This window comes from Pantherophis guttatus, chromosome 6 (genome assembly GCF_059756535.1).
Source record: "Pantherophis guttatus breed Tessera chromosome 6, ASM5975653v1, whole genome shotgun sequence".
In the NCBI taxonomy this organism is placed as follows: domain Eukaryota; kingdom Metazoa; phylum Chordata; class Lepidosauria; order Squamata; family Colubridae; genus Pantherophis; species Pantherophis guttatus.
The window spans coordinates 61965390-61988071 of NC_142068.1; the positions used below are offsets into that span (position 1 = coordinate 61965390).

The 22682-nt window shown below is 37.2% G+C and overlaps 1 protein-coding gene across 4 annotated transcripts in view; it reads left to right on the forward strand.

Moving 5' to 3' along the window:
* The window catches only part of DOCK1 (dedicator of cytokinesis 1), a 427633-nt gene that overhangs the window by 342966 nt on the left and 61985 nt on the right, over positions 1 to 22682 (forward strand). For all 4 annotated transcript variants that reach the window (XM_034436445.3, XM_034436446.3, XM_034436447.3 and 1 more), the window contains exons 36-38: positions 2930 to 2970; positions 6451 to 6541; positions 12273 to 12392. In XM_034436445.3, coding sequence (XP_034292336.2) covers positions 2930 to 2970; positions 6451 to 6541; positions 12273 to 12392 — 252 coding nt within the window. The remainder of the gene's footprint in view (positions 1 to 2929; positions 2971 to 6450; positions 6542 to 12272; positions 12393 to 22682) is intronic.

Consider the following 22682-nt stretch of genomic DNA (forward strand, 5'->3'; position numbering starts at 1 on the left):
AGAGAGAGAAGGGGAAAGAAAGAGAGAGAGGGAGGGAGAGATGAGAGATGAGAGGGAGAGAGAGAGAAATGAGAGATACAAAAGGGGAGAAAAAGAGAGAATAAGAGAGAGAAATGTGAAAATGATGGAGGGAGAGAATGAGAGAGAAGAAAAAGAGAGAAACAATTGAGACAGAAAAGGGGGAGAGGGAGAGAAAAATGAGAGAGTGCTGGAGGGAAAGAATGAGAGAGAGGGAAACAAATGAGTGAGAGAAGGGGGTTAAGGTTAGGGTTAGGATTAGAAATACCTTTTCTGTCATGGCACATGCCATTGTAATATCCTGCTTGAGATTTATATGTACCAGGGCTCATTTCATTCAAATACGCTCTTGAAAACTGGCTCTTCCTTCAGACTTTGAGTTGGCTGGTTGGCTGGTAAAATGCTGCATGTTGAGAGTGTTGTTTTTTAATCCTTCTCCATGATTCACTATCTTTGTTTTATAGTTGCTATTAATTTTGTTCTTTCTATCGCATACCACTCAGAGTTGCTATAAATCGGGCCGCTTTACAAAATTTAATTTAATTAAAATATTTTTTTCACCCTATAAAGCTATTTCATTGATGGGACCCAAAGCATGCCAAGTCTACAAGATATAATGGGCAGATGCTACAGGAGATAGGATGGTCCCTCAATTGTCCAGGCCTATGGCCATGAAAGGTTGTGAAGATGATAACCAGCACTTTGAAATGCACCTGAATGTACTAGTAACCAATGTAGCTCACAAAGCAGCAATGTTACACAGTCACATTGTGGCATGATCATCGTTTCTTATTCCATTGCATTCTGCACAAGCTGCAGCTTCAAATGGTCCTCAAGGGCAGCCCTCTATAGTGAACATTGCAATTGTCCTTGTGCAAAGTGATGAAAGCATTAATAATTGTTTGGAGTGTCTTTCAGATCTAAAATTGGGTGCAGGTGATATATACCATGAATCTGAATGAAGGCCCCTCTGGCCACTACTACAGGAGCTGGGGGTCTAGGATAACCGTCAAATTGCACATCAGTCTCAAATAAGGAAGTGAGGTTTCAGTTACAAGTGGTCCAAGCACCCAAAGCCACTTGGTTGACCTTGATTCTGTTCCTTCTTATCCAGCCACCTGCCAGCCTGTATGAAAATTGCCCAAAATTATTGGATCCATCAACAGCTTCTTAATTCAGTCATCTTCAATGACTCCATTGGATGGCAACATCTGCGGTGCTTGATTTTGCAAAATGCTCTGGAATCTGCAAACTTGGGGCTGAAGAGTTACACATGGCCCACAGATTGACCACATACTCAGTAGTTCTCAACCTTCCTAATGCCGCAACCCTTTAATATAGTTCCTCATGTTGTGGTGACCCTCAATCATAAAATTATTCCTAAAACCATTGAAAATATGTGTTTTCCGATGGTCTTAGGCGACCCCTGTGAAAGGGTTGTTCGACCCCCAAAGGGGTCCCAACCCACAGGTTGAGAACCACTGCTCTAGAATCTCATGATTAAAAAAAAGTTATATTGGACACAATTCAGAATAATAATTGTCCAGAAAGAGCAAATATTTTTGTATTAGTCAGTCTTTCCCAACACTGAGATAATAGGCTCACATAATCATGTTCCTATTGGCAATTCACATGTGGTGGTGTTCTGTGTCTGTTAATAGAAACTATATATTCCTATCTTGAGAGAAAATTACTCAATTATGCAGTCCATTCAGGCCTCTGATCATCATCCTTCTTACCTGTGTTTGATATAAGTAGCTTCACCCTCATCAAGTCAGCTATTGATTTAAAAAAAAAATTCATGGAGAAAAGTTAGGTATCATTCCTGGATTTGATGAAATAGAAATAAAACTGAGTGGCATCAATATATTTATCGCACTGTGTTATTAAATCCAGAGCAATTTATCAATTCGTTATGCTAAACAGGAAAATGGAAACAAGCAGAGCTGATACAAAATGATGCTACTGACCAAAAGAAATCGCCATCAGTGGTATCAAAGCACTAATCCAACAAAACTAAACTAAAACATATTATGCTTTCACTTATGGCTAAAAAAGTATATGATTTGAATCTTGATAATCCATCCTTTAGAAACACTGTCAACTTAGAATTTGTGCTCAAAGCTGCAGGCATATAATTGTACATAATTACAATTTCTTACAGTTTCTTAGACAACATCACTGCATAGAAACATTTTCTCAATAGACTGATCATTTATATTAATAGAATTCTTTATGTTTTAGATTATGATTCGGTTCTAAAAGCATGTTTTTTTAATCAAGGAAGAGACAAACTGAACCCAACCTCAAATGTGTTCTCCAGCTAAAGTGAAGTTTTCTAACAAATAACAATACCAGTGCTGTGGGTGTACTAATTATGGGAATTATAGCAGGCATAAAGGGGAAAATGTAGTCCTTCTGTGTTTTTAATGAAAAAATATATTCCAGAGGAGGAGTTTTATTTAGTTCTGCATCAGAAGGGAGGAATATATTATTCCAGTAATCTTATAATTATCAGCACTCATCCTCCTTCCTACCTGAAGCTATTTACATTTTTAGTATGCTCTTTAATTTATTAGATTTCAAGAACGGATGATTTAACACTAATTTTTGTTTAAAGTTTTAAATTGTTTTTCAGTACATTACGATGACTAGTACTTTGCAAAAGTGAGAAGAGCTAATGGTGTAGGATTTGAAAGTGCCCTATTGGGGGCATATGGAGTTCTGGTAATAAAATGTTTTTTAAAAGGAATGCTTTCATATTTCATACGTGAAAAAATGAGTTGATGCAAGCATCACATTACAATATTATAGAGTTATAAATTCCTAATATAGTGCGTGTAAAACCGTTGCACATGTGTGTAAAACCAAATTCATTAAAATAGGCTGATACTTCTTTTTCCCCCCTTAGAATTTCTACAAGGAGATTGAAAGAGAAGAAATGTACATAAGGTTTGTAAATATGAACTTTATTAGGCATTATTTAATAATAAATACAGAATTTTACATATACACAAACACAGCACAAGCAGACCCTTTTATTCATATATCTTTAAACACCTAATGAAATCCTAAGTATTGATTAGAGTAGGGCTGTGTGCAATATGGATCCTATTATTATATCATATAATTACATTTTAGGCAGCATAGTTGGAGGAGACTCTTATTCAGAATATATAGATGTGTAATTTCAAGGTTTACTTTCACACCTCTTTTTCCTCAGCAGATGTAATTTATTCATTTAGTTTTTCCAAATATTAACATTGATTCCTGACAGGGTTACCATGTACCTTTGCTCCCATACCCATCCCCATCCGTCTTGCTCTTTTAACACTTCCCACTGTCTTTTGAACTATCAATGTGTGGTTAAGTTTTCTTTCTTCTAATGACTTTATGATTGGTATTTCTTTGCTCCTTTCTGTGGTTGCAAGAGCTTATTTTTTTTTTAGCTCCTGGCCCTTTCATTTGTTTTTGTTTATCACTGATTTAATTTGTTTCTTAACAGGGAAAGGGGATGTTAATTATCAACCACCTTTCTGCAGCGAGAACAATTTCTCATTGCCTTTTATTATTATTATCTTTTATTATCACAACTGCATTCTTGCATTCTCCAATGGATATTAAAACCCTCTTTCCCCAGGTTATAATTCTAATTATCAAAAGATTGTAAAAGTACCATCTGATTATTTGCTTTTGAGCAACTCTTTAATAATATACGGAACCTCTTTGAGGTAGTAGCTTTCCTCCATTTGAAGCTTTCATTTTGATCATTTACAATTCAAAATGTAACCTATTCAGAATGACAGAAATTACAGAAATTTTCTGTAATTCTGTAGCAGTGTGGAAGAGGACAAAGCTACATATTATATAGATTTCATTAGTTTAAAACTGAAGCCAAGACGGTGGATTTAGCACTTCATTACATTAGGAAGAAAGGTTTTTTTTTCTTTCTTTCTATAACTTCTACTCCCATGACAATAAGTTGCTATTTTTAACATGCATTAGCATCATTAAAAAAAATCCTTAAATGTGAATAGCTGCACTGAAAGGAAATATGGAGTTGTATGACTTTCAAGTGCAGCTGAATAGAAAGTCTTAAAGTTGCTCCCTCCATGCTTTCCTGCTCTCCCACATTACAGTCACCATCAAGATCCTAATATAATATGCAATCATGCTCAGGTACAAAGGGGTTATATATGTTTCTGAAATGTAAGTTCTCCGAAGTAAGCTAAATAAATATGTATGTATTTATTTTATATATTTATTACAAGAGCTTCTATGGGGCTTCAACCTTCCACAAGAGCCTGAAGATCTGTCTCTGCCAGGTGACCTGGGGCCCCAAGGGGGAGTACTGTGCTGGAGGTGCACATCCCCTGCACATCTTGCTCCTTCCCCTTCCATCTTATAATTATACTTTTGTATCCTTATTGTTATAGTTTTACAGCTTTTAATGTTGTAAGCCGCCCAGAATTGCCTCACAGCCAGATGGGTGGCAAACAAATTAAATAAAAAAACAAATTGTATGATTCTGGTTGATATATAAAATGCATATGGAGCTAAATAAAATTAAAATAATGCAATTACTTTCAATATCTTCATAAATGACTTAGATGAGGGAATAGAAGGGGAATTCAGCAAATTCGCAGATGACACTAAGCTGGTAGGAATAGCCAACCCCCCTGTAGACAAACTCAGGATCCAAAAAAATCTTGACAGACTTCAACAATGGGCAAACAAAATGAAATTTAATGTGGAGAAAAGTAAGGTTTTACACCTGGACAGGAAAAACCAAAGGTACAAGTACAGATTAAGCAAAACCTGGCTCAAAAATTGTAACTTTGACCTTGGAATCCTAGTGGACGCTCTCTTAAGCATGAGTTAGCAGTGTGCGGAACAGCCAAAAAAGCTAATATAATCCTTGGTTGTATAAACAGAGGCATAGAATCAAAATCACGTGAAGTATTAGTACTGCTTTATAAAGCCTTAGTAAGACCACACATGAAATACTGCATCCAGTTTTGATCACCACATTAAAAAAAAAAAAAAAAGATGTTGAGACTTTAGGAAAAAGTGCAAAGAAGAGCAACTAAAATGATTAAAGGCCTGGAGATTAAAACATGTGAAGAATGGTTGCCAGATTTGGGTTTGGCTAGTCTAGAGAAAAGAAGGACCATGGGGCTCTTGATAGCAATAGCAATAGCAATAGCAATAGCAATAGCAATAGCAATAGCAATAGCAATAACAATAACAATAACACTTAGACTTATATACTGCTTTACAGTGCTTTACAGCCCTCTCTAAGCAGTATACAGAGTCAGCATATTGCCTCCAACAATCCGGGTCCTCATGCTAGCAGTGTTCCAGTTTTTGAGAGGCTGTCACAAAGAGGACTGGGCCAATTTATTTTCCAAAGCACCAGAGGGCAGGATAAGAAACAATGGATGGAGACTAAACAAGGAGAGAAGCACCCAGGAATTAAGGAGAAACATCCTAACCATGAGAATAATTAACCAGTGGAACAGCTTGCCTTCAGAAATTGTGGATGCTTCATCACTGGAGGTTTTTAAGAAGAGACAGGACAGTCACTTGTCTGAAATGGTATAGGCTCTCCTGCTTGTGCAGGGGACTGGACTAGAAGACCTCCAAGGTCCCTTCCAGCTCTATTCTGATTCTGACTCTGACTCTGATTCAAAATTATCAACACTATCAAACATATGAATAACAATAACACACACTAAGGCAACAATATTAATGTTGTCAGCATAAATATAGCAATAGCACTTAGACTTATATACCACTTCATAATACTCTCCTAGTGGTTCACAAATGTCATCACATTGCTCCCAACCATCTAGCTCCTCATTTTAATGATCTCGGAAAGATGGAAGGCTGAGTCAACCTTGAGCCGGTCAGGATTGAACTGCTGGCAGTCAGCAGAGTTAGCCTGCAATACTGCTTTCTAACCATTGTGCCACCATAGCTCCTAAATATAATAAATATAATCCATAAATATAATTGCTACTTTCATAAAAATAATATTTTTATATGTTGGGGTGGATTGTTATTTATTTTCAAAGGTAGCAAAGAAGTTTTTGTTTCTTTGGAATTACTTTTAAAGGAAATAAAGTTAGGCTCAAAAATAGAATTTATCAGTTATATACTTATCAAAATGATACTTTAAGCCTTTTCAGAAAATCAGTGTTTTTTAAAACATGAATCTTTTAACCATGGAAAATATAACTTTATAAAATGCATTATTCATATAATTGCTAACTTCTTTTGAATGCCAGGTACTAAATATTATTTGATTTGAAACATGAGATTTAAAAAAAAAACATTAATTTTATTTCATATTTCAGCATTTAGAATTCATGGGATCTTAAACCATAATTATTCTGTAATATTGTTGAAAATTATATTTTATTACTTTAGGTATTTGTACAAACTTTGTGACCTGCACAAAGAATGCGATAACTACACTGAAGCCGCCTACACATTACTTCTCCATGCAAAGCTTCTTAAGGTATATACTTCAAATACTTTTAATCTTGAAGGTTTAGAATTTAAGATGCAGAATTTCTCCAGAAAAAAATATTACCTGCATACAAAATACACTGAATATTTTATAAGAATGAAACAGAAAGCTTGGGTATAGAATTGTTACCTGAAATTTAGTTTAAAGTGAATCACCCAAGGACCTGTGGTGGAAGCAAAGACAAAGTACCCCAAGAGAATAACCACAAATGTCAGTACAGATTGTTAACCACAATGCGATTTATCATCTGTCCTGGATTCAGCATGGGGCACATTTCACCATCCTTATTAATGTGGCCTTAAAGATGCCTTATTTTTTCCAGGGTTTGCGTGATAACTATGCGAAAAATATGTGTTTGAATTAAGGAGATGTGACATGATGCAATCATATGTCACTGCTCTGTTGACCCTTAATGCCTTCTTAACGCATGTTTTTCTGAATCAAGTGGCTACCATGTGAGCCCAGGGAAAGTCAAGACTTCTTTAAGGATATGCTGACAAGTACAGCAAACAGCCGTGCTAGATCTGAAACATCTTTCCCACTTTGGATCCAAATATTGCAAGTAAGATATTGAAACTTATAAGCAATATTCCAAGTTTATCTTTGTAGATTGGTATCTGCTTCGTTTTCTTCTCCAATTGTTTTTTTTTTTTTCTTTCTTTCTTTAGGTAGCAGACTTTTTAGCCCTGCAGGGTGACTCATTACAACTTTGTACCCTTCTCCAAATATCCCAGTTTTTAAAGAATATGGATACTTCAAAATACGAGAAACTGTTCGCAACATGAGCATCTCTTGATATTTGCCTTGAAGTATCTTTAAATGTAACTTGGTAGAAAAAGAAATTATAATAGTTTTTCCTGTTTCTATAATGATCAAAGGGTGGGAGATGATTTAGATAAGTCTTTGTAGTTATAGCTGTATTCTTGCAATTCGCCCCTCCACCCCTTTATAATTACTTTACAATGCTATTAAGTCAACTGAATGTTTCTAAGAATGTTTATATGTGTAGATAGAAAACCCATTCTTTAATATTTGTACTTCGTAGTAAGATCAAGTTAGATATCCATACGCACATGCACACATAGACACACACACAGTTTTAAAAGATAATGAAACATTCTCTTTACTTCAAATAAATCTTCCTTTTTTTTCTCAGTCTGGTGTGGGTGTGTATGTATGTATATATATATGGCAAGATAGATAGATAGATAGATAGATAGATAGATAGATAGATAGATAGATAGATAGAGACAGACAGACAGACAGACAGACAGACAGACAGACAGACAGACAGATACTTGAATACAGCAGTAAATATAATTTCATTATCTTTTAAAATGATCAGATGGGTCATTTGAATGTAGATTTTCCTAAGCGTTTTTTTGATCATTGATATACTAATGTGCTAACTAACCTTTCGGGTAAATTAGTAGTAAACAAATTCCTTTTGAAAAGATAAAGAAAGTGAAGTTGTGAGGTTCATCTTATTTTGCTGAAAAGAAGTGTTCCTTGTTGATTGAAGGCATCTGTAAATGGAACAGGGAGGATAGTATATCTGAAAACTTTTCTCCTTTCCTTCTGTTCCTCAAGCCTTTCAGCATTCTCTAAACTTTAGTCTAAATCTGGAAACGGACAAAAAACTCCAGATGAGGGACTAAGAATCACCATATAATCTGCATACTTCAGTCACCTTTCATTGTGCATCTATCACAAAAGGGGTCATTCTGGTATAAAGCTGAATCGTCCCTATAATATTGTTTGCATGAATATGTAGGCCAGATTATGTTCTTACATAGCTTAGGATCTCCAGTTTCATCTGCCTTAAAACACCTGACTGGTTCTTATTGGATGGCATCATTTCTATTCCTTTCAGATCTTCTTACAGATCCATGCTGAATCACAAGACTCTGACAGGGAATTCAACTCTTATTTGCACAAGTAAAGCACAGAACTCCTCTTGTGACTTTGGATTCATGCTACATAATTGGAAGTTTTGTGCAAATGGAGGTGACACACATAAGGATATAATGCATGTGGACCATGTTATATCCCTTTCTTCCATTTCAAGTTCTCAAACTTCCCAGCAACCAGCTAACTGTGGCATTTGTGCATTTCTGTGAGGCAGAAAGACCATTTCTTTCTATCAGCATTTAAATGTAATATTTGTTAGCTGGGCAATATTCTGAGTTTTGAATATCCTAATGTTTGTAAGCCATGTTAAAAATGTACAAATACCATACAGTATTTGGGGGAAAAAACATCCATATGTAACATCATGTTACTGATATTAATAATGAAAATGATTTTCTGATGGATTTATGGTTCATTTTAAAATCATTGATATGAGCCATGCTAGTCTGTGATCTGTTTTGATATTATATAAGAAAGATGTTTCAGAAAAAAAATAGATAAAAGATAGGTTATAGGACATTGAAAGAGCGCCTTAAATAAGAAGAAAATGAAAGGACTGCTGAATTATGTTAAATGTAAGAAAATGTCAGTGTAAGAATGGAAAAGGTTTACAATAGATTTGTAAGACCAGTGCAGAGACATTTTTAGTCGATGTACCCATCTTCTCTAAAATTTCTTGTGATTTTATTATAAAAAACAAAATGTCAATGACATTAAGGTCAGGCTTAAAGGATAAAACGGTTGCCAAACCGCTTTTATTAAAACTGTGAGTTTTCTAATTGTTAATGAGAACTAGATTATTTAAGGAAAGAAAATACAATAATGTGCAGGTAATCACAGATAAGAAGATCCCTATCTACTGTACTTCATTTCACATTTCCTCAGAATTGTGGTCCATCTGTTTTTAGAAATTTAGGACTGCCACCTAGCTAAAGTTCCTGATAGAGCTATAAACTTTAGAATACCAAAACATGAGATAGAGTGTTTATACGTTTCAGTACCATTCAAACACAAACCTGAATTATCAACTAAGTATGATAAAGCAGCTCATTTTGGCAGTTTAAGTGGTTGCTGTTGCAAAGACAGTCTTCTTGACTTCTGATATGCTGTGGAGGTCTGCTCAGGCAACCTTTGAAACCCATATTGGGGAGGCCAGACCAGTCTGTCTAACCAAGAGGATGAAGACTGGTTCTTCTAAATTAGCCTCTGACACTCACTCAGATGGCTCTCTCTCTCCTTCTTTTGCTGCCACTTCCCAAACAAACATTGAAAAGTGCTTCCAAAGTAAATGGCATCTCTTCTTTCCTACCAAAAACCAGGATGCAGCCCCACCTTATTTGTATCCTTGCCAATGTCAATTGCCTCTTTTCAAGAATGCAACTCTACCCATAGTCTGTTTGGATCTATGGTTCAAAGTTCTTCGGATGAAAAGGACTTAGTGAGGGGAAGATATGGCTAGATGTGAGAAAAAAATAACAGTAACGAAGGAAATGAATGCAATGCTGGAGTATTCAACATTCAACAGAGCAGCGGCAGCAGCTACTACCTGGGCAAGCAAGATAACAAGACTGATTGAATTCTAAAAGTTTTAGCTGCTTTAAAAAAACTTCAGTAAACAGCAATGATGCTACTTGGAACTTAATTTGGTAACCATGCCTTCCATTATGAAGGCAGACAACAAAGGGAGAAAAGTTCCAATAACAAGCAAGATCATGAGCAAAAAAGTGTGTCATGCTGAGATTAGGCAAGATCTGAGTAGGGGGCAATAACTGAGATGTACATTATCTTTTAAGAATTTAGGAAAGCTTGAAAAGATTAGTAAATTAAGACCCAAGCCTATCGTTACTTGGCCAAGCTGACTAAGAGTGAGAAAGTGACATTAACCCTATCCAGAATTGATTGCACCCACAGTGGGAAAAAGGGAATAGGACTCTGTATTCAGGAAATCTCCAAACCTTAATGATGTTTTCAAAAAGAACCTACTCAGCTTATTTGTGTTTTCATTCTTTGCTGCAATCAGTCTTTTCTTTCAGTTAATTCAAACAAAGGTATTAAAAACAAAGCATGACAAAATTCAAAATATGATCAGATACATCCCATGCTAAGGTGAACATGTTCTTTTATTCTGCTTTTTCTGCATTCATTTGTGTTTAACTAAAATTATAGCATAATATTGTCTCGTAGTGGGGCCTGAAGTTTTTAAATTTTAAAATTATCTTACAACTATTGTATAACATTTCAAAATCAAAATAATTTTCTGATTTCCTTGTGTTAATTATTAAAGATACGTATTCACAGAAAGAACAGATTTCTCTATGCCTCCATATCTTCAGTATCAATATTATTCTTTTAGCTTAAATACTTTTAATAAATACTTTTGAATAAATACTTATTCAATTCAGCTTCATTAAAAATACTTTAAGATATATTACCTCTGATTTATACATTTGGCAGGATCCCTGTGTTTGATTTTATAATTTTAGTTCTGTATTAATTCAATAATACAGGAAAGTTTCACTCATCTCTTCCATGTAAGATAAAAGACCCACACATAACATTTAGTATCAGCTGTGTTGAAATCCACGGGCATGCAACTGCATTTTCCATATGTTGATTTTGAACATCTATAAATAATGTATTGTAGTACTGGCCCAAATCTGGGAACAGTAATCAATGGCTGAATTGTTTGCCATCTCTTACAAGTCTTTTCAACTGTATGCTCATTTGTGAATCTCTTAAAATAACTAATTAATGAATATGTTTTATAAATTAAATTGTAATCTAATCATATTCTAACAATCTCAGTGTTTATCTTCTACCTCTTGATAGCAAGGATTGATAATACAATTACAATTCAACCTGTTCTGATATGGTGCCACATGAATCCCCAGCCAATATGACTGCAGATTGGTTAGTTTGATTTTTCCTTGCAGGTTTTCCCTGTCAGAGTCGAGGGATCGGGGTTGAAGAAAGAGGGCTAGAATATGTGCCTTCATCTTCCCTCAAGGAATTGATATTTTGGAAACCCGAAGAAGGGTTCCAACATATACTAATTTTTCTTAAAATCCCAAATCATATCTGATTTTTCCCCCTTTCTTGTCTCATTATTCTATTTACTCAAAACTGATCAGTGCTGCAGGCTTATTTACAACAGAACAATTCTATAAATGATTATGTGAAGCATTTTTATATAGAATAGCTTTTCATTTAGCTCCTGATCTCCTTTAGTAGGTGAATTCTAAACTTCCAGCACTGATATCATATTCTACATCCTGAAAAAATTCCTCACAAACTAATTCCGTGTTTTTTAGTACAGTGGTACCTCAGTACTCATAATTAATTGGTTCCAGGAGGCATAACGAAAAAATAAGTGTCAAAGACTAGCATGTGATGTTTTGTTTTGGCTGGAAAGGGTAGTGAGTCACAAGGCAGCTGATACAGACAACTTCTAGTTTATGCACAGAGTACCGAACAAATGATGAGTAGCCGGGGGGGGGGGGGTAAATTCCAATCAAAATGCGTTGAGTAGCAAATTTGTCAAATTTCAGAGAAGTTGAATATCGAGTTACCACTATATTTACTGTTAATGTGATTTTTAAATGTTTTTTTTAAATATTTGTGGGTTTCATATTTGTTTGTTGCACGACACGCGTGCTGCTCAGAATTGCCTTTGGTGAATTGGCAGGTATATAAACTTGATTGATAAATAAATTAATAAATTCCTTGGTTTTGTTTAAAGCAGGATAAAGCTATACATACATTAATCATTATTAATGTTTAATTTCTTCATGGCTTTCATTTTATATAGTGGTCTGAAGAACCATGTGCAGCACATCTTACTCAACGAGATGGCTACCAGGCAGCAACGCAAGGACAACTCAAAGATCAGCTCTATCAAGAAATTATTCATTATTTTGACAAGGGCAAGGTAATAAGGGGAAAAAAACAAGTTACCTTACTTTGACCAAAAGTTGCAAACTCTGTGTGAAAATAATAGTACGTTCCGAATAATTATGAAGAGTATTCTAGACATGAGGAAGAATAAGGTGGCATTTCCAATTAGCCAGGAATGGTTGTAGTTATTAGAGATTTATGGGAATAACCTCTGCGGGTTCGTAAGAGTTCTCAGCAAGCTATGTTTTAACTCTAAAGAAAATAGTTTGCTTTTATGAGACTATGTGACCTTACTACAAAAGTGAACCTTCTGAATTATTGTTTCTGATTCTGAACCTTAAGAGCTGGAGTGATAAGATATCCGGCCTTGAGTTGCTTTTCTTTGCTGAGAATATCAAACAAAATGACCAGTAATTCGATATTGCTCATTTTGGATTTTGAGAACATGAAAGACATTATCTCTTCCCTGCCTTAAACAGACACTAAAAACTGAATTAGATATTATATGAGAATCACATCATTTTTTTTTATATAGTAATACATACAGGTTGTCCTCGACTTACAACCACAATTGAGCCCAACATTCCTGTTGTTGAATAAAAGTGAGACATTTATTAAGTGAGTCTTGCCCCATTTTATCATCTGATTTTTTGTGTGCCACAGTTGTTAAGTGAGTCAGTGCAGTTGTTAAGTGAATCATGCAGTTGTTAAGCAAATCCAGCTTTCTTCATTGACTTTGCTTGTTAGAAACTATCTGGGAAGATTGCAAATAATGATCATATGACCCTGGGATGCTGCAACCATCCTAAATTCATGCTGGCTTTCTGAATTTTGATCACGTGATCTTGGGGATGCTAGCATGGTCATAAGTGCAAGGGCTGGTAATAAGTCTCCTTTTTTAGTGCCATTGTAATTTTGAGTAGTTGCTAAACAAATAGTTGTACTGTCATGGCCCTGTCGGAGCCTGAGTCTGAGGAGGCGGATGAGATGGAGCTAGGGCCAATGGAGGAACAACCGATGAGCAGGATGAGGCAGTCCCAGATCCTTCAGGCCTGGGAAGGGTCGGCAGCAAGGGAGAGGGGGCGCAGGAGGACCAGGCGAAGGGGGAGGACAGGGCAACAGTGGAGCAGAGGAGTGATGGAATTTCAGCGACAAGCAATTACCTCCCCCCAATCATGAAGAATGGAGAGGAGCCGGGATCAGCACAGGACAACCTGACGACTCAGGAGGAGGGCGCCCCGCCCCTCTTCACAAGGCTTACCTGAGGAATGAGATTTAGGGAGATGCTGTTGGTAGGGGTGTTTCTTGGGAACAAGCATTGCTTTTTCCAGTCTCTCATGCTGTTACCGATGTCTGGATACCTTGCTGTGCTTGCCTTGTTTGCTATGCTGGTCTTGCTTGCCTGACCTGGCTACGTGCGAGGTTGCAGTGACAGTTATGCTCCAGGTGGTGCTGCGTTCCCAGGGAACTCTTCCTGTGACAAGGACTCTCTGAAACCAAATTCCTTGAACTGTGGCTGCTCTCAGAACTGTGCTTCTCCTCTACTAATAGCTAATAAATTCATTATAACTTGAAGGAGGCGGTGGTGAGGCCTCTCCTCAAGAAGCCTTCCCTGGACCTGGCAGCATTGGCTAATTATCGTCCAGTCTCCAACCTTCGCTTTGTTGCAAAGGTTGTTGAGTGTGGTTGCGCGACAGCTTCCCCAGTACCTGGATGAAACGTCGTATCTAGATCCGTTCCAGTCGTGTTTCAGGCCTGGGTAGAGCACGGAAACGGCATTGGTCGCGTTGGTTGATGATCTCTGGAGGGCTCGGGACAGGGGTTGCTCCTCTGTCTTGGTCCTGTTAGATCTCTCAGCGGCTTTTGATACCATCGACCATGGTATCATGCTGCACCGGTTGGAAGAGTTGGGGGTGGGAGGCACCGTACTATGGTGGTTCTCCTCCTTTCTCTCCGACCGGTCGCAGTCTGTGTTGACAGGGGGGCAGAGGTCAACCCCGAGGCCCCTCATACATGGGGTGCCGCAGGGATCGGTCCTCTCGCCCCTTTTGTTCAACATTTATGTAAAACCGCTAGGCGAGATCATCCGTGGTTTCGGGGTGAAGTATCATCAGTACGCTGATGACACTCAGCTGTACATCTCCACCCCGGACCACCCCAACGATGCCCTTGAAGTGATGTCCCGGTGCCTGGAGGCCGTACGGATCTGGATGGGGAGGAACAGGCTCAGGCTCAACCCATCCAAGACTGAGTGGCTGTGGTTTCCGACGTCCCGATATAGTCAGCTGGTGCCATCGCTGACTATTGGGGGTGAATCATTGGCCCCCACGGAAAGGGCTCGCAACTTGGGCGTTCTCCTGGATTCACGGCTGTCTTTAGAAGAGCTCTTGACGGCCGTGACCGGGAGGATTTTTCATCAGGTCCGCCTGATCCGCCAGTTGCGTCCCTTTCTAGATTGAGACTCCCTACAGTCACTCATGCCCTCGTCACCTCTCGTCTGGACTATTGTAACGCTCTCTACATGGGGCTCCCCTTGAGGTGCACTCGGAGGCTCCAACTGGCGCAGAGTGCGGCCGCGCGGGTGGTTATGGGAGCAACGTGGAGCTTCCATGTAACACCTCTCCTGCGCGAGCTGCACTGGCTCCCGGTGGTCTTCCGAGTGAGCTTCAAGGTTCTGGTTATCACCTTTAAAGCGCTCCATGGCTTAGGACCTGGTTATCTATGGGACCGCCTACTACCACCAATAGCCTCCCACCGGCCAGTACGCTCCCATAGAGAGGGGCTCCTCCGGGTGCCATCGGCCAAACAATGTCGACTGGTGGCCCCTAGGGGGAGAGCCTTCTCTGTGGGGGCACCTATGATCTGGAACGAGCTCCCCCCGGAGATATGGAGGATCCCAGATCTGCGCACCTTACGTCGCGCGGTTAAAACTTTTTTATTTCATCAAGCTGGCCTGGCCTAAATCTTCTCCCCTTTTAAATATAAATTTTAAATACAAATTTTAATCTGTTTAAATTATGGGGTATTTTAAATTCAGCCAAATTATTTAATTCGTTTTTAATCTATTTTAAATTTTTGTATTTCTGTGTTTTATCTTCTGGCTGTTCACTGCCCTGAGTCCTTCGGGAGAATTTGCCAGAATTTGCCAGAATTTGCCAGAATATGCACCTATTGGGGGTGCATGTTTAGAGGTTGGCTCCTGGACTTGCAGTGAACAGTGGGACTTTTGGGGGAAAGTTGGAACAATAAAGGGGAGTTAAGCCTTCGTTCTGGCTTTGTTGTTTCCGTGCCCAGCCTCGGGTCATCACATGTAAGCTGAAGACTACCTATATTTATTCTTCTGACTTTATCTGAGGATTTATATCCTCAGGCTAGTGACAACAACCCCTGAAATAGAGGAGATCCAAAATCTGTTTTGTCTTCAGGGGGTGAGAAGCTGGTTTGAATGCTTAACCAGCTTTGTTCCCTGCAGCAATCACCATGCAGTCACCTTAGAAGCAGATTTCTTTCTGCTAGCTCGTCATTAAGTCACCCACTGGTGACAACAACAGGAAGGATAGCTGTCTGTTGCTCAGGCAAGGAAAGGCTTAAGCATCTTAAAATTGCAGTGCTTCCAGGCAGTGTAGCAAAACAATTTTGGATGTTGAGCCGTTTTGTATATCTGAATATAAAAATATAACATTCAGCCTGAAATTGCCTAATTGGACTAGCAAGTATTATTGAGAATAAGTACAAGTTGTCTGCCTGATCGTCTTGACAAAAAATAATAATAATGGAGATAGATGTACCTCCCTCCAGTATCAGTTCTTTAAACTGAAGATGGACCAGATGTTATTGAACACTTCAGGTTCTAGAATTCATTTTTCACCGCCTCTTCCCAGTAGACAAATTATGTATTTTCAGTGAGTTACTTTATGTTTAGTATTAACAATATGAAATATTCGTATGCTGTCTTTCCTGTAAGGCTTAAAAGAAAAATAATGTACAAATGTGATAAATAATAATTAATGATAGACTTGGGGGTTAGCGAAAAAGTATCCAATCTGTTCTATGTACAGTAGCTATCTCTAAAAGGAAAAACAGGGACAGCTTTTAAAGATGAATTTTCAGGCAGTGAAACAAACTGAATTAGAAAGCTGGAATTTTTTTTATAGCATATTTAATGACTTTTAATGGCTTCAGCTGCTTGTGGAGAGAACAACTGCAATACCTATATATTTTTTAAAGAACTGGTTTGTGCATTTCTGCTACTATGGTATTAATGAGCTGTTTATGAACAACAGGTAAAGTATCTGTTTAAAATGCCTTAATCTGTGCTAACCTTTACAAAACGAGAAATTCACAGTTTGCAAGAACATTGTTTTATCAAACAACTTCATTTTTATTTTGGCTCTAATTGTGTATAGTAGTGTAGTCATAAATGGGAAAAGGAAGTACAGTAGAAGGCAGCTAGTTTGAGCACTGCTAGGTGTTTACTTTGCTTCCTTCCTTTTGCATTTTAAAAGATCAGCAATTTTTTTACTTAGTCATTAGCATTTATGTAACAAATGTTATTGTTCTTTCATTGTCCTTGAATTTTCTGTCTGAAACTTTGAACTTGCTTTCTTGGGCTCTTCGCATTTAGGAAACATGTGAGAAGTTTGAATTCACTTTTGGACAAACTATTATATTTAATATGTGCCAAAAATAGTTTATGTTTCCAATTTTCCAGACAAGACCCCCTCTCTCCATCCTGAAACTTAGTTAAGGATATATAATTATAATATATGGGCCACTTCAAAGTATGAACCTTATGGGAAATGATGGTGAATGTACAGATAGTCCTTGACCACCAACCGTAATGGATTTGCTCATTACAGTCAGAAGTAATCATTACAGTTGAAGTGCCCTTGTGATCATCTCACTATGACACCCCCCCATCCCTACCCTTAAAACGACGCTATAGAGCCCTGCACAGCAGAACAACTAGACACAAGAACCCCGAATGCCATCACTCTGCTAAACAAATAATTCCCTCAACACTGTCAAACTGGTTACTAAGTATGCATTACTATTAAACTTCTCATCTTTCCTATCACCCATCTCCTCCCACTTATGACTGTATGACTGTAACCTTGTTGCTGGTATCCTTAAGATTTATATTGACTGTTTCCTAATATGATTTGATTGCTTATTTGTTCCCTATGACTATCATTAAGGGTTGTACCTTATGATTCTTGCCGAATGTATGTTTTCTTTTATGTACATCAAAAGCATATGCACCAAGACAAATTCCTTGTGTGTCCAATCACACTTGGCCAATAAAGAATTCTATTCTATTCTATTCTATTCTATTCTATTCTATTCTATTCTATTCTATTCTATTCTATTCTATTCTATTCTATTCTATTCTATTCCCTACTCTTTCACATGTGGTAATTAAACAAGTCTGTGGATCATTAAGCAGAGTATGGAATGCCCCGGGAGGTGTAGCGCATATCCTTCCCTTCCAGTGAGGTATCCTGTGGTCTGCTTCCTGTCCCTTGGAGTCCTACAGATCTTGGGCCTTCTTCCTATCCCACCAGGCCCCACACCTTCCTAACCTCGCATCACTCATTGTGCATTTACCTTTTGAAGATCTCCAGAGACTGCTCCATTCCTGAGCCTTCTGGAGAAATCCCAAAGTAACTGCCATTTAGGACACATTGAATTGTGGACTCTCAGAAAATGGTGGTCGCATCTAGGATCATGCCACACAGGCCAAGAACAGAACAGCCTGTCTTTCTTCTCTAAATGAAGTTCTGGAGATCTTCAAAAAGTAAGTGAGGAATAGGATATGGAGTCCAGTGGGGTGGGAAATCAGCCCAAGACCCTGGGGGGGGGGACCTGTGAGAGCAAATGGAGGGAGATGGGAGGGGCGCTGCGGCATCCCTATAGTCAGTCATAAGGGTGAATGAGTGCAGGGCAATGCAACAGCTGTAGCTTTGGAATCGGGTCATAAGAAGCTTTTGGATGTTCTGCCATAACTTCATACTGTCACTAAGCAACCAGTCATAAGTCAACAACTACCTATATATCTCATTAAGCAAACTTTCCTTAAATAAAGGCTAGGAGACATTAGAAAAGTATTTTAAAGATTGCTACTGACCACCTAGCTTATATCTTAGGAAATATTTCTTGAATTTAAAAATAATTGTGATAAAAATAATTTTACAAATTATTTCTGAATGATTATGATAAATTGTACTACCTCTTTTGACAAATATATATTATTATTTTTAACTTTGTTTTCTTGTGGGGTTTTTTAATAGTTGATTCTACATCTTGCAATAATCATCCAATACAGCTGATAACATGTTTTAGAATTCTAGTGCTCTTTCATAATAGGTAATACAATTTCAACTTCCTTTATAAATAAATACAGAAATTACATGTTTCAACAGCTAGATTTGTTCACAGTAACACATATGAGCAAAATATTCACAATTTCTTTTCAAATGAATGAAACAAAAAATGTTGAATGGATAAAAAAATAATAGGCGAGCAAAAAGAAACTGAATGTACAACTCATTTCTTAGTTCACCAAACAGAAATATAATTTCAATACATTTTTGAATAAAATATTGAATAAAAAATATTTTAGATCCCAGTTCCATCCAAGACTATACACTTGTATCTGTGAGATATTCATTTATATATTAATTTACTTTTTGGAAACAAAAAAACTAGTTCTGCTATGCTAGCAGATGAGAAATTATTTTTCCCTGCACCCTCACCTTTATCATTTCTATTTCCAGCCCTTTTGCCCCTCACTGTTCACATCATTAATCATTTTAAGATTATTTAGGATTATTGTTAGATTTAGAACATGAATTTGGAACATGAATTTTGGCACAGGTTTTTTTAACAATTGTTTTATATGTTGTGACTTTTATATATTGTAAATTACCTAGAGTTGCAAGAAATAGGCAGCATGTAAATTAAATTAATAAATATTCTACTTTGAGGAACAGCTTTAAGCCTCCTGTCTGTAGAAAAAGAAAATAGTCCTTGAGACTTCAGAGGAACAGAGAAGTCTTGCAGTAAAGAAAAAAGGGCAGAGAGGATGCAACTGTATCTTGCCAGAAGCCAAGAGAAAAGTTACGTTGACTTTTTTTCTATTTTATTTTATTTTTAAAAAAATTATCAAACAGTTTGAAGAAAATATTAAAATAAGTACAGGATAGAACATGAAAAAAATGAAAGAATATTTTATGCATCCTTTCCATTGATAGAAAAGGAACAGAAAAGAAAAGAAAAGAAGAGTACTTTGATTATGAAAATTGGGTAGGAGATATGGTTTTTAGGACCATTGCTTCTGTTTTCAGGATGATGGGCCATTGGACAACATGGATTATATCTGATAAAACTGATAAATTATGTTTGGCCAAAACATAGCCTCTTGATGATGATTGGCAGTGGAAGCCCTGAACCACGGTTTGTGCACTGGAGAAAGGAGAAGGATATTGTCAGAATCTCAGACATGACTTTAGAAGAAATCTCACACATTCAGTTTGTCATAGCTTGGTTAGGCTCAAGGCTTGAAATCAGCTTCAGGGTTTCACAACCCTGTCTGCGGTGATAATAATCTTTACTGCATACTAGGAAGAAGCTACTAAAATGTAGATTGCCCTCTGTCAACATGAATGTACAGTTCTTTGACAACATATAACAAGTGGAAAAATATTGGTCACCAAGGAATAGTGCCTGTATATACTACAAAGATTGTTTCAGTAAAGTTAAGGCTCAGATTGAGCATGAAGTTGTGGGGGGGGGATCCTGTTAAGAACAATAAAAAGGGCTTCTTCAAGTGTGTTCAAAACAAAAGGAAGAAGAAAGGAATCTCTATACCAGCTGCTCACAAATAAAAGAAAAGGAAAGGCAGAATTACTCAAGTTCCATCTTATATTCAGTTTCAGGAGAGTAATTGATCCACAAATAATTATAAAGAGCAGAATGACGGAGAGTGACAGAAATATGGCCAAGAAATGTCTGTTTACTCTGAATTAGTTGACCATATGATTGCATTCTAGCGTTCTGAAGGAAATAACTGATCCTTTGGTTGAATCTTTATTTAATATCTGTGATAAATATAGTAAGAGGGTGAAGTACAAAAAATTGAAAGGAGAGGGGGTTGTTATTCATACCTTTAGGAAGAGAAAAATAAAGATCCAGTATCATTCAGTGTGATATTAATTCTTGGGAAGATTCTGTAACAGATCATAAAGAGATATATCTGTAAGCATCTTGAAAATAATGTGATAGCTACTAGAAGTCAGTATGAATTTGTCAAGAATAAGCCTTGCCAGAGTAACCTAATCTCATTTTTGATTGGGTAATTTACTTAGCAGAATGTGAAATGCAGTAGGCGTATCTTGATTTAAACAAAGCATTTTGTGAAGTATCCATGGCACCATGATTATTAAGTTGAGATGATTTTTTTTTCTAGCAGTAAGAGAAATGCTTACTCCAATTATTTTTAAATCCCCATATATTATGGAAGTATAACAGCCCAAATCTCCAACAGCATAGCCAATAATTAGTATTCTAAGAAGAGAATCTGGTCTACAATATATATCATCTGGGATATATTTTAATCCTTCATGGGTTGTCTTCATACTTGCATATGTGTTACTCAGCAAAATGGATTCAGCACATGATTCACAATGTGAGGTGGACATTACAACCAACAGATGGATTCATAGTTGTCTGATCAATCATACTCAATGTGTAGTCCTCAACGGAACTACATCTAGATGAATGGTAGTATGCAATGGAGTACTTCAAGGTTCTATCTTATCTCATCAAATTTGCACACAATACTAAGCTAGGGAGAATATCTAGCACTTGGAAGATCAACTCAAGAGCCTTGATAGTACAGTGGTCTATGCACCCTGTTATTAACACAGCTGCCTGCAATTTACTGCTGGTTCGAATCTCTCCAAGGCTCAAGGTTGACTCAGCCTTCCATCCTTTCTAAGGTAGGTGAAATGAGGACCCAGTTTGTGGGGGCAATAAGCTGACTTTGTATAAATATACAAAAGTATGAAGGCTATTGCTTAACACATTGTAAGCCGCCCTGAGTCTCCGGAGAAGGGCGGCATATAAATCAAATAAAACAAAAAACAAAAAAAAACCAAGGTTCAGGAGGATCTTGACAGACTTGAATACTGGGCCTATCCATCAAAATTCAGCTCAGTGATGAGAAAAGGAAGGCCTAACAGTTAGGCAAGAAAACAACAACAACAAATGCACATGTATAGAATAGTGGTACCTGACTCAACAGAGGGATCTAGGTGTCCTAATAGTCCATCATTTAAGTATGAGCCAACAGTGTGCTGCATCTGCCAAAAAAGCCAATGCAGTCCTAGGCTGAATCAACAGAAAGATGGAATCAAGATCAGAAAAAGCAATAGTGCCACTTTAAACTGCACTAGTGAACCACACGTGGAATGTTCTATCCAGTGCTAGTCACCACAATACAAAACAAATGCCGGGAACATAAAAGAATGCAAAGAAGTGCAACAAAGATTATATGGGATCTCAAGATAAACCATGCAATAAAGGGTTGAGAGAACTAGGTATGTCTTGACTAATGAAGAGGAGGAGTGATATGGTAGCAATATTCCCGTACTTGAGGAGCTTTCAAAGAAAAGAGGAAGTCAACCTAGTCTTCAAAGCATCTGAGGGCAGGACGTAACAGGTAGAAGATCATTAAAGAGAGATCCAACCTAGAAATTTCTTCACAGTGAGAATAATTAATCAGTGGTATGACATTTATCCAGAAATTGTGGGTACACCATCACTGGAGGATTGTAGAAGAGATTGGACAACCATTTGTCTAGAATAGTATAAGTTTCCTGCTCAAGCAGGAGGTTGGACAAGTTCCCTTCCAAACATGTTATTCTCTATATTTTCATAGCACGTGACCGTTGTTAATTTTAACCTTAGTTGGTTTTTGTGTATGTTTGTGTGACTTCCTGTGATCTGCAAACTTGAACCTTTGGGTTAGCTTGTGAGTCAGTATAAATCAGGAAACAGATTAATTCAGTAAGTGGATAATATGTGACATTTGACTGTAAATGTGTTTAATGAAATGAAATTTCAGATAACATTATTTCTTGAGTGCTTCACTTTTTCTCGAGGATCCTTATATATCTTTCAAATAATAACTACATATATTAGGGCTGTGTATACTGCAAATATATAGAAAACCAGAAGCAAAAGAAGTAAATCCAAGAAAAGATAGGAGGATATTATTAGTGCTATGAAGTTTTTTTATATACACTTGATAAAAACAGTTCCT